The sequence below is a fragment of the Amyelois transitella genome, chromosome 20 (assembly GCF_032362555.1).
Source record: "Amyelois transitella isolate CPQ chromosome 20, ilAmyTran1.1, whole genome shotgun sequence".
Classification (NCBI taxonomy): Eukaryota; Metazoa; Arthropoda; class Insecta; order Lepidoptera; family Pyralidae; genus Amyelois; species Amyelois transitella.
This window is the reverse complement of record NC_083523.1, coordinates 2,927,925-2,945,929: the sequence shown is the minus strand read 5'-3', so window position 1 is coordinate 2,945,929 and position 18,005 is coordinate 2,927,925. Positions and strand designations below refer to the sequence as shown.

Genomic DNA, 18,005 nt, shown 5'->3' with positions numbered 1-18,005 from the left:
TGTGATTTCTCTTGTAGGCGATTGACTAGCAACCTGTCACTGTTTGAATCTCAATTCCATCACTAAGCCATACGAACGAACGAACAACTCTGACGTGTTAATATGAATTAAATTCATGCAATATTGTGACAATGGTTTTTCTACGTCCATTTTTTTACATTTGCAACTCCGATAAAAACAAATATGATAAGAAATCGATATTGAGACAATCTCGGATACGTATATTGGTGTTTTGTTTATTTTTCTATCCCGTCGAATCCGGAATATGTTCTCAAGGAAATCGGGGAAATCAATCGGCAAATATTGTCTCTGAAATATTGCGTGGTTGTAAATGTTGGGTTGCCCGACAGTGGTATACGGAGTGTTATGGTGTGGTTAATATAAATAAAATATATACATATAATCACGTATATATATAACCCTTTCGGGTTAGACTAAGACAACAGTCTTGAAAATACTGATAGGCCACGTTGAGCTGTTTGGCTTACTGATAGAATTGAGATTCATATAAAGTGACAGGTTGCTAGACCGTCGCCTAAAAGAAGAATCCCAAGTTTATAAAACTACCCCTTAGTCGCCTTTGATGACAAACATGGGAAAGAGATGGAGTGATCCTATTCTAAAGTTATAAATTAAGTTATGTAAATCATTGTACTGTATTTTACACATTGAATCCTAAAAACATACATACATAAAATCACGCCTCTTTCCCGGAGGGGTAGGCAGAGACTACCCCTTTCCGCTTGCCACGATCTCTGCATACTTCCTTCGCTTCATCCACATTCATAACTCCCTTCATGCAAGCTCGAATCCTAAAAACTACTTCATTAATAGATTTTAAATATTTTTCACTGAATGTTGAGCTTAAAAATAGACCATTTTGAACGCTACCGTAAATTCCAAAGCCTATATAGCTTTTATCTCGCCAACGCTGAAAGCTTACATTGGATGAGAATAATTTAATACTTTTTTACAGTACCGGAGCTTTATTACAAAGTTATTTATAGTCGGTGTTATTGTTCATAAAAAAAATATTTAAACTTTTATCGAAAAATAACTTCTTTTACACCTCTAAAAGTTTTAAGTGCCGTGTGGTTCCCGGCACCAATAAAAAAAGAATAGGACCACTCCATCTCGTTCCCATGGATGTCGTAAAAGGCGACTAAGGGATAGGCTTATGAACTTGGGATTCTTCTTTTAGGCGATGGGCTAGCAACCTGTTTCTATTTGAATCTCAATTCCATCATAAAGCCAAACAGCTGAATGTGGCCTATCAGTCTTTTCAAGACTGTTAGCTCTGTCTACCTCGCAAGGATATAGACGTAATTATATGTATGTACGAGTGTGTATGTAAAAATATTAAACATGCATATAGTTACGCCTATATCCCTTGCCAACAGTCTTGAAAAGACTGATAGGTCACGTTCACTCGTTTGGCTTTTTACCAGAACGTACATACCTGATTTGATCAAGTTACATTTGTATTAAAAAAGGCGTGATTATGTATATATGTATGTATTTATATATATTGTATACCTACACATACACACATATAATACTTTATACCTTTCGAGGTAGACCTCAGACAGAGTCGAGAGTCTTAAAAAGACATTATTAGGCCACGTTACCGTTACGTTATCAGGTCAGCATGGAAGACCTTTAATCGCCTTATACGACATCCTCGAGAAAGAGGTGGAGTGATCATATTCTAAACAGCAAGGAACCACACGGCCAAAGTTAGTGAAGCTGGCTAGATGAACCAACCAGCACAATCATATTAACCCTCATAGTGCGGATATCAGCGTCATGTCTCCGCGCGATAGTTAAGGGTTAACTACCCGCTGGGTCGGGAACCACTTTCAGCTTTTATACCGAATTTTGGTATAAAGATATTAATATTAGATTATTCTTCTTCTCCAAACACAAGCATGGAGATCCCAAATCAAATATGGGAAGACTTACTGTAAAAAGTTTAATAAATAAACTTTTATTTATTTATTATTATTTTTGGTTTTATTCCGGATAAATCACGTAGATAGTGTATGTATGTAAAGTGACTGACTAGACTAAGATTACTAGATTTAGCTATGCATCGTGCAAACGATGCATAGCTAAATCTACTTCTTGTAGAAAAATATTTTACGTTTTGGTCCTTAGTCGCCTCATACTAAATATCCAGAAAGACATATTATTCACTTGTTTTACTTTAACGTAAACTTCATGTTTTAAATTTTTTAAACATTCCTTTTAAAATAAAACTAAATGAAATATAACTATTAAATATTTACGTAATTCTCTTTATGAATTTCGTTTGCAATTTTCGTATCATTTTAAACAAAACCGTTATCAGACACCCTATAAATATACGGACACCGGAATTGTCAAGCAAATGGCTATCGTGCGGTTCATTTTATATTGTTATCTCCGTATAACGCATGGATAAATGATCATGTGTTTTATTATAAAAATATATAAGACATACTGATTTTTATATAAAACATAAAAATATATATAACATAAATATATAGGACCACTCCATCTCTTTCCCATGGATGTCGTAAAAGGCGACTAAGGGATAGGCTCATAAACTTGGGATTCTTCTTTTAGCCGACAGACTAGCAACCTGTCACTATTTGAATCTCAATTCTATCATTAAGCCAAAGAGCTAAACGTGGCCTATCAGTCTTTTTAAGACTGTTGGCTCTGTGTACCCTGCAAGGGATATGGACGTGATTATATGTATGTATGTATATAGTCACGTCTAAATCCCTTGCAGGGGCAGCCAGAGCCAACAGTCTTTACTGAAAGGCTACGTTCATCTGTATGGCTTTATGATGAATATAGCTCATAGATTATCAATATTTTCATTCATAGTTCTGCGCAATCTTGACTCAACATTTTACCAGCTAATCTCTGACTGACAATATCGCCTAAAGACACACCCCAGCCTTCAAACCACCCTCAAGGCCCTGTAATTTCACCGCGGTTCTCCAAATTGCCGCAATATATCCCTGGAAAAGTGTAAGTGGCGAGTTAAATATTCTACCACTTACGGCCGGAGTGTTTATGTTCATAAACCAAACAATTTGGTATTATAACAGTGTTTTGAAAAATTTTTATTATATACTTTGAAGTTTCTCCTTTTTCTCCTTTTTTTGACTTCTTTTGACTTTTTGGAAATAACCCATACTCTAGAAGATCTATCTAATATCTAATATTGTCGATAAAATTAGTTCCATAGTTTTTAATTTAATCGTTATACACAAAAGTTCGGAATCTTTACTCTTTGACATACGAGTAAGTAAAGAAATCTGAACTATTTTTTCCAACGACTCCGCTCATATTTGTAGATACTACAACAATAGCCAGTACTTTTTTTGATATGAATTTATAGTAGTGCATAATTTTGGAGAAAAATGTATTCAAACATTTTTATAGATTTAAACATACATACATACATATAGTCACGTCTATATCCCTTACGGGGTAGACAGAGCCAACAGTCCCGAAAAGACTGAATGACCACCACCACCACAATATAGGTTTAAACCGGTAAATTAATCAAATTTACAAATTTCTACTTATAATTTGAATATCTCTTACCCGCGCCGTCCGCGTATTAAGAAACCTATTCCATTTTCCGTACCCCAAACTAAAATTCTCTATTTTAACAACATAAACATAAAACAGGCTATTTTTCCAAAGGGGAGAGACTTCATTTTTCTAGTAGCAATAACTTCTGCATTCTTCTTTCAGGCACTCATTAATTTCTTCATGCATGCATTACTAGGAAATATTCTTCAAATATCATCTGAACTCTTTAAGCTAAACGCCAACAAAAATTACCCACATTTGGCAAGCTATATCTTCTAAAGCGCAGTCTTGCCAAATCACTTCACTTCTAACGGTAATTATACTGAAACTTGTTCGCGAGTTAAAACAATGTGAAATAACACTATTGTTGTTGTTCTGTTAGGCTATACGCTAACAATAATATTTCTGGTAAGCAATACAGGTTCTTGGTGTTTATGCTACATACATACATATAATCACGTCTATATCCCTTACGGGAAAGACCGAGCTAACAGTCTTGAAAAGACTGATAGAAAACGTTCAGCTGTTTGGCTTTATGATAGAATTGAGATTCAAATAGTGACAAGTAACCCATCGCCTCTAATAAGAAACCCTAGTTTATAAGCCATCCCTTAATCGCGGTTTACGACGTCTGATGTCTATACTTTAACTCATTAACTCAAAGTTGTACTGAATTGCCAAGATGGTTGCTTGCCGTTGTATTACATGAAAGCTAATCAACTTGAAAGCTAATCTAAAATGTTAACTTTGTCTTCAAACAGTTAATGAAACTTAAATCTTTTTATAAACTATTTTTTTTTCAAAATTGCTAAGGAAAGCGGGTAAAAACTTGTATTGTATTCTAAGTAACTCTTACAGCTTAATTAAAATTAAGCTGTTAGTGTTACATAAATTATAATATTGACAAATGGAAGACCAAATCTCTCACTTTACCACCAAAATTTCTTACCTGCAAATGACTCGTCATGGTCATATGGTCAGTTTCCACAAGAACACCCCCTCGAACCTCATCCAAGGAGGTGGTACTGTTCCCTCTGTACCAATGCAACTCCGGCGCAGCCTGACCAGGGAATAAATGCAGTACGGCGCATTTTAATGACAACGTCTCACCGGTTTCAAGGAAAGCCTCTTTGCTCATTCTTATTTCTGGAGCTGAAACAAATGTTAAGTTCAAAATGTGGCTTTTGAGGATTTGTTTGAATCGCCTTAAAGGTATTGAAAATAATGATTCAAAGAATACAATGCAGTTATGTGAACAAATATGTAGTATTTTCTTTTGTGTTTTAAACCAGGATTGCCGTGTGGTTCCCGGCACCAATAAAAACAACATTAGGACCACTCCATCTCGTTCCCATAGATGTCGTTATAGCCTAATCAACTTGAGATTCTTCTTTTAGGCGATGGGCTAGCAACCTGTCACTATGTGAATGTATGTGAATCTCAATTCTATCATTAAGCCAAACAACTGAACGTGGCCTATCAGTCTTTTCAATACTGATGGCTATGTCTACCCCGCAAGGGATATAGACGTGATTACATGTATGTATTGAGAAACAAATATAACACATATTTAATTGAGTATCTAATAACATACATACATATCTTCTTAGTCCTGACGTAAGTACCAGCTACATATTCACCTCTCTAGAGACGAGCCCGAGGGTGCAATTTTGATCATGAACCTGGTTTTTTTTATAATAGATTTGAGTGCGTTTGACCTCAATCTACCTGGTGGTAAGCAAGATGAGGCAAGCTCAAATAATGCCTATCCGCTCTTGCCTTGAAAATCCCCAAGTTATATGTATCGGGGTTGGCTCGGCCAAGTCAGATTTTAACATTCAACCGACTCACATATGACCACAGCAACTTTTGCAAGGGAACCTCACCCATATTTTATCTTAGTAATACTACAGTTGCCTGAATGTGCAAGTTTTCTCTCATACCGACTTTACCGACCGTCCTGTCGGTATAAAACATACATACATACATACATATGGTCACGTCCATATCCCATGCGGGGTAGACGGAGCCAACAGTCTTGAAGACTAAATGGCCAAGTTCAGCTATTTGGCTTAATGAAGATTAGAATTGAGATTCAAATAGTGACAGGTTGCTAGCCCATCGCCTAAAAGAAGAATCCCAAGTTTATAAGCCTATCGGTATCGGTATAAAAATTATATAAAAGATAGAACAAGAAGCTAATTAGAAGGTGTATATCGTATAAAGCTGGTACTTACGATGCACTATCAGTTTAAATCTCCTTAACATCGGTGGATGGGTGGAAACGTGACAGCAATAAACCCCGGAATCCATTACTTTGGCGTTAATAAGCGATAACTTCCAATTCTCGTCTGCTAAGTCCATTCTGTACCTGTAAAAATATGTTTGATTAATTTTGATGGCCTCTGTGGCGCAGCGGTGAAAAAACGAACTATTTCTAATTGGCCAGGGTCTTGGATGATTATTTATATTTATATTAATCATAAAATATACTATCGTTGAGTTGTCTTCGAGGCTTTGTCTGTGTTATTTGCCCCAAAAGTATATTTATTTATCTATATATACTTCGATAAGATTATTTTACCTTTCCATATTGATGTCGTGGTTTTAAATGTCCTAATTATCGAAAACAAGAGGACGTTTATCGGAGATCTTATCACGATATTTGCAATATCGTAATTTCATTTTAATGGACACGATAAGTCTACGTATTTATTTTTTAGTATTTATATTTCGATTAAATCAATTAATAATAACAAATGAATTCTCACATCTACATTTCTTTGTCTAAGTTTGGATTATTGTGAAGTTGAGGTTATTGAATAAAATACTGCAGTGCAGTTTGTTACCCCTTCCTCTGCGCTGACGCTTTGGAAGCGGCAGTAAACTTAGTTTTACGTAATTTTTTTTTCGACGTCAACCGATGTTGTGGAATACCAAAAGGTAAGATAATTATTTAGCGATGTCTATATCCCTTACGGGAAAGACCGAGCCAACAGTCTTGAAAAGACTGAATGGCCATGTTCAGCTATTTGGCTTAATGATAGAATTGAGATTCAAATAGTGACAGGTTGCTAGCCCATCGCCTTAAAAAGAATCACAAGTTTGTAAGCCTATCCCTTAGTCGCCTTTTACGACATCAATGGGAAAGAGATGGAGTGGTCCTATTCTTTTTTGTATTGCTGCCGGGAACCACACGGCACGGCTAGTATGTATAATCAAAGTAAAAAAGTCCTTACCTAGAATCCGCTGTATGTGTCTCTAAATCTAAAGTTAGCAGTTCTAAATTGTCGTTGTCCAAGACACGAATCCAGGACACCTGCAAAAGAGTGGTCAGTTTAACTTTGAAATACAAGAAATCTTACTTTTGTGTGTGCGTTAAATAAAGTTTTTTAATATTAAGAATAAAAGATATTTGTAAATTATAACTAAGCAAATACTGCGACTGGCTTGATATTTTTATTTCAGAAGTTATAAAGCACCACATATTTTAAATGGATATCTTAAAAGACGATCAAGGGATAGACTTTTTTATTTGAGATTTCTCTTGTAGGCGTTGGGCAAGCGACCTGTCACTATTTGAATCTCAATTCTATCATAAAGCCATACAGCTGAGCTAAGCTTTTCAGTATTTTCAAGACTGTTGGCTCTGTCTATCCCCCAAGGGATATAGACGTGACTGTTTGTTGTTGTATGTATATATGTATATATCTGGATTAATGAAGCATGTTCCCATTATGATTGGATCCATGTCTCAAACACTATTGGGACACGGTATATTAAATCAAGCAATTATACGAACGCATTATAATTGCATGATGTTAACATGGTTACGTTTAACGTGATAACTACAATCATCAGTATCCATACGGGGTATATCTATACATATATACATACATATAATCACGTCTTTATCCCTTGCAGGGTACACAGGGCCAACAGTCTTGAAAAGACTGATAGGCCACGTTAGGCTGGTTGGGTTTATGATAGAAATGACATTCAAATAGTGACAGGTTGCTGGCCCGTCGCCTGAAAGAATAATCCCAAGTTTATAAGCCTATTCCCTTAGTCACCTTCTACGACTTCCATGAGAACGAGTAATCTTATTCTTTTTTTTCTTATCATGCCGGGAACCACACGGTACAAATACACGTTTTTAAATACATACTGTCTTATCTCTAAGGGAAGTAACGCGACAGTCGAACACAACTGTTGATCCTGTATCTGCATTGAGTATGGTATCTTCTGTGGTACCCTCAAACGAAGGTGCCTTAAATCTGAAACAAAAATATTTACAAGTAGTTAAAAACATGAGGAGTAGAATTAACATATTATGTACATATTTACGCGTAAAAATTCGACGGCCTCTGTGGCGCAGCGGTAGTGTGCTTGTCTGTGACACCGGAGGTCCCCGGGTTCGAATCCCGGCCAGGGCATGATGAGAAACTTTTTCTGATGGGCCAGGGTCTTGGATGTTTATCTATATACGACTTTATTATAAAATATAGTATCGTTGAGTCAGTATCTTCTACACAAGTCTCGAAGTTACTTCGAGGCTGACTCAATCTGTGTAATTTGTCCCGAATATTTTATATTTAAATTAAAATGTAAAATATATGTCTTTGTTCACATTATGTGTGCAATAGCTGTGCTTCTATTGCCATGCAGAAAGTAAAAGTAATTAAGGGAAAAGGTAGCAAACTTAGGATTCTTCTTTTATGCGATTGGCTAGCAAACTGTCTTTTCGAGACTATTGGCTCTTCTACTCCGTAAAGGATTAAGTTGTGATATTTTATGTAAAAATGCATACAACATGTGTTCATAGCATTTTAATAATAAGAGTAAAAATATCGTCCTCATCACAAAATGAACCCATATTTTTCAAGTTAAAAAGCGTCACTTGTTCACATTCTTTACTCAATTTACAAAGCAAACGAAAATGTGAGCTTGCTTTTACAAACCAAGACCTACCCTTTTTTAAGGGAATTCGATACTTTTCCTTGGGTTAAGGTCGCTTCACATATAGTCATAGTCACGCCTATATCCCTTGCGGGGTAGACAGAGCCAATAGTCTTGAAAAGTCTGATAGGCCACGTTCCGCTAAAACGTTCACGTTCAAATAAATCATTAAATACATATTACGTATCCCTTACGGCGTAGATTAAGCTAAAAGTTACAAAGTTACTCGAAGGCTAAGGCTTACTGATGAATTTGAAATTCAGAAAAAATATAGAAAGAGCCAAGTTCACATGTCTTAAAGAGCGACAAACGTCTAAAGAGATTATGACAAGAGTTATTAGAGATAAGTTAAGTTAGAAATATACTCTGCCTACCCTCCGGGAAAAACGAGTGTTTAGTTCCTGTCATCATTAAAAAATGGCTTTAAAACAACGCTATAAAATGCAAAATTACAATATTTCGATGGCCATTTTCCAAACTTATTATTAAGACGCTAAATTGGGTACTTTATTAGAAGCGATCAACTATAATGGCAACATGAATTATTACGACTTCTATTTGAATTGTAAATTTATAATTTCTTGCAATTTAGTATGAGTAGGTAAGTAACTTAAAGTTTTACCGAGTTCTTGGAAAAACCACGAATTTTAATAATGACCTTTTTTATCGGCTTAAACTTTATAATTTATGATTAAAACAATATAGTTGCACCTTAAAAAAGTAAATTTTAAATGTTAGTTAACAATCAAGCAAAAGCGTAGTTTTTATTTACCTAACCTAAAACCTGGTCAGAGGATGAGGGAGGGGTTAGTGCGAGTTTTATAAGATCAAACTCGTCCAGCGAATTATTGCGGAATTGTTTATTTGAATTAGTTCCATCGCGTTACCACTAGGTGGCGCTAATTTAATCACATACAAATTCAAGTTCACTTGATCGACGTATTTGATCGAGTGAAACTTGCACTATCCCCTCAGAATCGTGGTCAAAGAAGGCACCAGGATCCTCGTTAAAGAAGTCAGGACATAGCTGGGACCATACGAAGATCAATTCTCCATTCGTGCATACTTCTTTCGTTTCTGGACGTTGATGACGTTTTCCCACTAATTATCTTACAATATTCATGAAAAGACTATACTATAGTAAAATGTAAACTTGGGATTTGAGGCGATGGGCTAGCAACCTGTCACTATTTGAATTTCAATTCTATGATTAAGCCAATTAGCTGAACGTGGCCATTCAGTCTTTTCGAGACTGTTGGCTCTATCTACCCCGCAAGGGATATAGACGTGACCATATGTATGTTTAATGTAATGCCTTTGCAATATATAAATTGACAAGAAAATACCAAGGAAATATCTCCAATACTTTCAAAGTATTCCTGGCACATTCGCGTTTAATTACAACAAAATTTCGCTGGAATTCGAGTCGAACTTATTAAAAGCCCCTGAAAGTTCAGAATTTTATTGGAGGCCACAACGTGTTTGTTAGTTTTAACTTTGAAAGTAGCCTTAAACGTGTAGCGTAGTTTGAATGTACCTAATGGTTCCACAAGGTTCAAAGGCTAACATCGGAGCTATTACGAAGTTATTTTATCTTGTATCAGTACAAGCGGCAGAATATGACATGTAGAATATCTCGTGCATATCGTACGAAGCGACTGAAGGACAAAACAGAACATAAATATTGAACTAGTTGTTCCTAAGGTAAACAGTCAAAAAACTCGCTAAAATCTGAATCACCATCATAACATGTGTTCGGAAGCGCTTTCTTCCCCAGATTACTTTATAAATATTGTTTAATTTCTCTGAAACCTTGTTTATTTCAAAACAAATAAATACTTATAGCACTTTCGCAAAAATTTCTAATAGTGAAAGAATTTTTTGAAATCCGTTAAGTAGTTTTTGAGTTTATTTGTTACAAACATACAAAAATACAAACCTTTTCTCCTTACTATTTGTGTGTATTTTAGATAAAAAACAAAGCCTATCGTCTTTATGCTACGAGTATTTTACTAGGTCCAAAGCTCGTGATTTCTTATAAACTCCGCCTAACGCAAAATGACATAAATTGTCTGGTAGCATGTCGTTAGAGAAAATTGCTGTTGCCTTGTACCTAGTTTATCTTGCTTGATAGAAAAAGGACAGAAAATGTGTATCGGTGTGAGTTGGTTAAAAGTTGTACCTATTTTTTGAGTTACGCATATATTAGTTTAAAATTTTTGAAAAGATTATGTTGAGATTGTTTGGACATGTCGAGAGAATGGATGCGGACATGCTAGCGAAAGGAATTTATACGGCAGAGCTGACTGTAAAAGTGGGACAGGGCTTTCAAAGACTTTCAAAGACCAAATTTCGAATGTCTTGAAAAAGGGAGATTTTAGGAGTACCCGTAATCGTCGAATATGAAAATGAAAACAGTTATGAGTGTGGAGGAAGCGGGAGAGGTCTGTAAGGATCGTAGTAAGTGGAAATCCATAGTCTCTGATTACCCCAATGGGAAACAGGCGTGATGGTATGTATGTATGAAGTTTTACTGCTAACCAGCTATCTTACGTATAGTCAATTGTCTACTTTAATATTGAAAGCGTCTGTGGTCGAACTGTAATAGCGCACGAATAACCGTAACGCACGAAGAGGCACAGATTCAAAACTCAGTTCAACCGTGACTGTTTCTGAGTTACGCTACATTAGTTGGGTTGCCAACTGACGCTCTTACGGTGACGAGAAAATCGAGAAAAACATAACATGCATTTATGTAAATAGATGTGTGCTTCTGAAAAATGACACAAACTGCATCTCAAGAGTTGATACTGCGTTTTACTTTGCTATGTCTATCGCTGTTTCGCTTTTAATTGTGAGGTGAAAAGGGACAGTGATAGTTTATCGATAAAAACCGTTTCGTACGTGCTATGCTATTTTTATTTAGCATTGTAAAGTCTATTGTCTAATTATTGTAAAGCTATTTATATGACTGGCAACATTTTCATTACTTATTCAATAAAGGTTAACTTCCTTCGTTTGGAATGTAATATTTAGCATAACAATCATTGTTAAGATGAATCGTAAAAAAGCACAATGGGAGCTTTTAAAGCTCCTCGGGGTCCATAAAGTAGATGGAAGCAACAAAATAACTCTTATCATGATAATGTTCTTATTACAGCCTCATTTAATTACAAAAGTCCATTTAGTAAGAAATTTAAGACTTTATGAGTTTATCAGTTTTGGAGAAAATATGGAGGTTCATGCTTTTAGAAAAGGTTTTATTGAATTAATATAAGGTTTAAAAGGCGAGTTCTTTTAGTTAACAATGTTTAATGTATTTATGCCTTTTTAACTGTTCCTCAGCTAACAATGGTTTAAATTGTGCTCTTTGCTCTGGCCACCTATAATACCTACTGATTTTCCTTATTTTTTCGGCATATTTCTAAACGTAGCCTTTCAATCTTCTTGAGACTGTTGGCTCTGTCTATCCCTTATGGGGTAAAGACATAATTTATAAGTCAGTTGCTCGGTGATCACCACTCATTGTAACATGATTTGAAAACGCCCGAGATAAAATACAGGTACGTCACGTGCGCGTTTAATACCTGTATAGTTTATAAATAGTGTAATGCAACGCGAAAGTTTAAATCAGATAAAGACATAATATTTACATGTATGTGTTTATGCTATGCATTTTATTCGAAGGTGCCTATTACGATTTGGTCAGCTGGTTGACTGGTAGAGAATGCCAAACGGCATTAAGTCCACCTTTTGTAAAAAAAAAATTGTGGAATAAAGTTTTCAATAAATAAATACCCACAAAACTCCAGTGAATCGTGTAATATTTATTCGAGAAAAATTCTGACTACATTAGAATTTACATAATTCTATTTGACCATCATTACATTGACAATCAAACCTTTCGGAGGATCAAACGTGACTCGTCCCAAAATGTGAGGGTACAGAATACAGTTACATAGTTGGTAACTTTCCAATAGTCAAATTCAAAGGCACAATCGAATAATTTAGTCCTAAGAAGTTGTGCCTAGAATGTTTCAAAGTTTAAGGGAAAATGATCATTATTTCGTCTTTGTGTAGTTCAAGTTCATATCGGAATAAATTGAGTTATTTTATTGCCATTACCTTTGTGAATATAAATTATAAATTTTATTGCTTCTTTAGTTCTATAATGAAGGTAAGTTCTTATATACAATTATACAATTTATTAATACATACATACAGTTACGACTATATCCGACTATTACGACTATATAAGTTGTCGATTTTGTGTCACAAGTAATAGGATTTGTCTAACGGTCACTTCCATTCCATTGTAAAAAAATACTTTTTCTTAATTAATCTAATTAAAAACCTTATTGTATCGTTGGTACACCTTTTAAATTAAAAATAAAACTTTGATCTTGCTCAATGTACCGAGTTGCATATTTCGTCTTTTTGCGAACTATTATACTTTTACGAGTGATTAGTTATTTTCATCACATTCAAATCATAAATTATTAAAAGTAGAAAAAAAAATTTGCGATATTTTTTTTCTACTTTGTTCGGTCTTCCGCTTCTACCTGATACTATAGCCTGACATTTTTTTGCCAGATATCCTGCAGTCTTCCACAAGATTTGTACGTAATATTGGTCTTATTACGTTTATTATTTAACCCTATTTGTCGATAAACTACAGTAAATAAATTATTGAAATGTAATAATGATCTATGAATAATTTCAAATGCTTGTTAATTTGATTTTGAAATCAGTTGAATGGTTAATTAGTTAAATTTAATTCTAATCATGGTTTTGCAAAATTGGTAGCTATTTTTCTGGTAGGTAGGTAGCAATAGGTAAATGAAAATGGTTAATTAGGAAAAGTTTTCAATAATTTGGAATCATCACCTCAGGCTCTTCGCTAGAGAGGTCAGATCACTACATAGTATAAAATAAAGTCGCTATTTTAGTCTGTTTGTCTGTATGCTTAAATCTTTAAAATTACGCAACGGATTTTGATGAGGATTTTTGTAACAGGTAGAGTGATTCAAGAGGAAGGTTTTTATGTATAATAACAAAATTTTGCACCCGTGCGAGGCCGGGGCGGGTCGCTAGTAAATACTAAACGCGGACGTAACGTTATGTACGTTTTTATTTCATCTCGGACGTTTCGAATCATTATCAATCAACACACCAAAAATTTTACAATGATACTAGGTTACCGAGGGACTGAAAATCAGCGAGCTACTGCTCCGCCCATGTAAAGTAGTAACTTTACATGGGCGGTTAAACATTAGTATTTTAGTATTAGTATTAATGTGTAAAACCTTGCCGTGTGGTCTCCGGCACCAATGAAAAAAAGAATAGGACCACTCCATCTCTTTCACATAGATGTCCTAAAAGGCGACTAAGAGATAGGCTTACAAACTTGGGATTCTTGTTTAGGCGATGGGCTAGCAACCTGTCACTATTTGAATCTCAATTCTATCATTAAGCAAAATAGCTGAACGTGGCCATTCAGTCTTTTCAAGACTGTTGGTTCTGTCTACCCTGCAAGGGATTTAGACGTGACCATATGTTTGTATGTATGTAAGTATGTGTAATACTTTAAAAATGTTATTCGCTGGTCACTCTGTTTGCACTTCAAAGATTAAGGTGAGTTATTTGTCCAAGTTTATTAATCTTTTAGAACTGTTTCTACTTTCGAAATTCAAATCACGCTATGCTAAGGTTCTCTCACTTACTTATCATGAAAATGCATGTTGCTCGTCGCATACGAATCAAAGATGTAGTTCAACATAGGAGAGTCGCCCTTCTTCAAAGGTCTCCTTGGTCTACTGGTGACCCTCATGTTTCTGAAGACTGTCGGAGGGGGGGTGCTGCTTTCTGTCATTGGGCTGGTGGGTTCAGTGCCATGGGTTTCTGTAACAATTTCGAGTAATTTAATATTCTAAATACCTACTTAAATTAAGATTTTAATACCTGGCTGACCGAGCGGTGTTTGGTGGACGGCAGAAAAAATCTGGTTGGTCATAAAAAATTGTATAAACAAAAATCAGTAGATGTAACAAAAACCCTAAATTTCGTAATTTTAAAGACTTTCGCTCTTTTCATGACTGTTGGCTCCGTTCAGCATTACCTATCGCAATATAAGGAATTTAAAATTCAAATAGTGAAAGGTTGATGTACAGCAAAAATCCCGAGTTCATAAGCCTACCTCCTATTCGCCTTTTCCGACATCCATGGTAAAGAGATGGAGTGTTCCCACTCTAAAGTGTCACCACACGGCATCAGCACGAAAATAAGTAACGATGGTTCTAAACCTGTGACGTTTTGTGGAGCGATGGCCCTGGTGAGCACCGCCATGAGCAGCACGATGCGGTTCATGCCGCCGCATCCTACCCGCGCCGAGCAGGCTCTGGAACAAAACATAATCATATCATAAATTAATACGGCTTAGTGATAGAATTGAGATTCAACTAGTGACAGGTTGCTAGCACATCGCCTAAAAAAGAATCTAAAAAAGGACTTCTTAATACTACATTTTAAACTAAGTACTTTATAAATATTAAAATTCTCTTGAAGAATATTAAATTATAATAATACACATATGGTCACGTCTATATCCCTTGCGGGGTAGACAGAGCCAACTGTCTTGAAAAGACTGAATGGCCACGTTCAGCTATTTGGCTTCAGCTTTGGCTCAGACGAAGTACTTAAAATTCAATACACATCCTAATTCAGCTTAAAACAAAATGTAATCCCTTATTCAATCAGAAACCTCTAATCATTTTATAGGTTACCTTCATCACAAAAATGTTTCGCATCCCGAGGGACTAAATGTTACACAAAACCCAAGTACTCACGAACTGAATAATACGTAGGTACAATATTATATCGCTTATCAAATTATTTCATTGTCAATCATATGTCAAATTGCTTCACCAGTATTTTGACAATGCATGTTATAATAATTATTTTATTCTGGAGAAAATAATTGGGAATGATACTTATTACTACAATTAACTTGCCGTTTGATTCCCGATACTTTAAAATAAGACCACTTCATATCTTTCCCATGGATATCGCAAAAGGCGACTTACGAAAAGGCTAATTAACTTAAGATTCTTCTTATAGATGATGGGCTAGCAACCTGTCACTATTTGAATCTGAATTCCATGATTTAGCTACATCTGAATGTGGCCTTTCAGTCCGTTTAAGACCTTTACCCTTTTTTATCCTGCAAGGAATATAGACGTGACTATTATGCAAGTTTGCTATATTTTGGAAAAGGACCCAATCTCTAACCAATAGATGTCGTACAACGTTATTAAGGCGATTGGAACTTTCATCAAGTTCACGCTTTCATGAGAAGAAAGATAAAGTATGTTCCAACTGCTTTTCCTCCCGTGTAGATTGTAAAAACCAAGCAAAGGAAAAGGCTTAGAAAGTTGATTCTTCTATGTATTATGCAGCAATCTGCCAATATCTCAGAGTTTCGAAATAGTATATGTATGTAGGTACCATATGATGTAAATATCCTAATAGCCAGTGATATTAAACATTCCATACATAAAACAAATATTTGTTTTACTACAAAACAAGCTAACATTCGCGTCGAGGGTCTACTCACACTCAGTGAACCCAGAAATGTAAATAAGCACGTAATTAAAACCCGTATAAACCTTAATTGTTTAAGGTTACACGAGGTAAATCGAAAATTTATACTTTTACATTTTTTTTATTATAATATGTTTGCAAAAGAGGATTTGCTTTGGAATGAACGTCGAATATTGGGACTATGTTTGTTTTGTATGTTTACAGAGTTGAAGGTCCCCTTTGATGTCACGATTCAATATTATTTGATAATAATATCCTCGTAATTTCTGTGTATTGACAAAAATCCTGATATGGTTATGAAAAAGTATGTATTATTATTATATGTTTCGCTGCAAATTGCTTATAACGACTATATCTCAAAACCTATTCGTCTGATTTATATACTGTAAATGGCAATTTTAGTCTACATGAAAAGCCGAAAGTAATAAACATATTTATTTGGATAAGGATTAATACTGAATTAAAGAAAATTGGTTTCAAAATAACTTATTTTTATAATGAAAAAATAATCTTAAAAAATGAACAATAAAAATGGTTATTGTAAGTAAACCTTAAGAGATAGATATATGCTCTCGCAGACTTTTTGTGGCAAAAAATGAGTACTTCACATCTTTAGTACATTGTTTTACTATATCTTTGATGGTTTGCGCAGCGTTCGCGTGGAAAGCTCGCAGATGGCCGACTCATTCAACTTTCACCTGCATTGTTGACGTTTCCCGTAGGAAATCCGGGATAAAATGTAGCCTATAGCCTTCCTCGATAAATAGACTATCTAACAGTGAAAGAATTATTCAAATCGGTTCAGTAGTTTCTGAGATTAGCGCGTTTAAACAAACAAACAAACAAAACAAACTCTTCAGCTTTATAATATTAGTATAGATTATGAAAAAAGGCTTATAAACGACTTTCTGCGAATTTTTATTTTTTTAAAAGCATAGAAATAGTCAAACTTCAACAGTCCTCCGAAAACATATATGGGAGATTCATCAAATCAACTTGAGTTTCAAGGAGAGATAGAGGGCACAACAGCAAAATTGGCATCAAATTTCCTAACTCGTGCGCGGTTTGCAAGCAATTTTGAGACGAGCTCTTCTACTCGTAGTCCGGGGAACTACGCCTATTATCCTAAGCCATTTAGTTGACCTTCTGTTTTAGCTGAGAATTCAGTTTCAGTAAAATAAAAGTTAGATTTCAGGTAAAAGAAAATAATTTATAAGGAACTAAAAAAATCTCCTACGAACTTGCAAATAGAGAATAATGAAATGTGAATGAAGCAAAATAAGGGACCTGCAAAATTTCAACTTTATGATACATATGTATTGTCTCTGAATAGAATAACTATGATATACGGATGGACATGACTTAACTATAATGGTGCCTTTTCGTCAGTTGCTTACCTAACCATAAAATGGTCTATATTCCAAAAGGTCTAGTCTATTTTGACAAAATCATTTTGTTATTTTTGCTTTCATTCCTTACATAAAATACAAATCCCTTGTAATATAAGAATGGGGTAGGACTCAAAATTCCGTGTCACACATTGTACGGTTAATTTTTTTTATGGTCTGGTTTACCGCACAGGTATTTTATAATGTTCCTACAGCTTTATTAAGCGTAAGTTATGGCTTAGCGTGTGGCCTATATCTGCAAAAATATTGCGTTGGACAAAAATACATATTCAAACGAGTTGATGTTAGAAAGACCCGTGACACGAGCCTTCGACCTCGTGCAAGTTTTGTCAAAATATCAAGTGATTGTTGATTAAGTGTGGGATTAGTGTGTTATAGAGGATTAATGTCACAGATATAAGGATTTCTGTGTTTCCACCTCTGAAGTATTTTTTAGAAATTTCT

At 35.1% G+C, this 18,005-nt stretch overlaps 1 protein-coding gene across 1 annotated transcript in view; it reads right to left on the bottom strand.

The window, feature by feature from the left end:
* LOC106134432 (leucine-rich repeats and immunoglobulin-like domains protein 1) overlaps nt 1-18,005 on the bottom strand; it is a 48,591-nt gene that overhangs the window by 2,352 nt on the left and 28,234 nt on the right. Inside the window, exons 2-7 of the mRNA XM_013334495.2 lie at nt 14,856-14,950; nt 14,277-14,454; nt 7,763-7,871; nt 6,834-6,913; nt 5,832-5,965; nt 4,544-4,746 (exon numbers count right to left, since the gene is read on the bottom strand). Coding sequence (XP_013189949.2) covers nt 4,544-4,746; nt 5,832-5,965; nt 6,834-6,913; nt 7,763-7,871; nt 14,277-14,454; nt 14,856-14,919 — 768 coding nt within the window. The 5' untranslated portion in view covers nt 14,920-14,950. The remainder of the gene's footprint in view (nt 1-4,543; nt 4,747-5,831; nt 5,966-6,833; nt 6,914-7,762; nt 7,872-14,276; nt 14,455-14,855; nt 14,951-18,005) is intronic.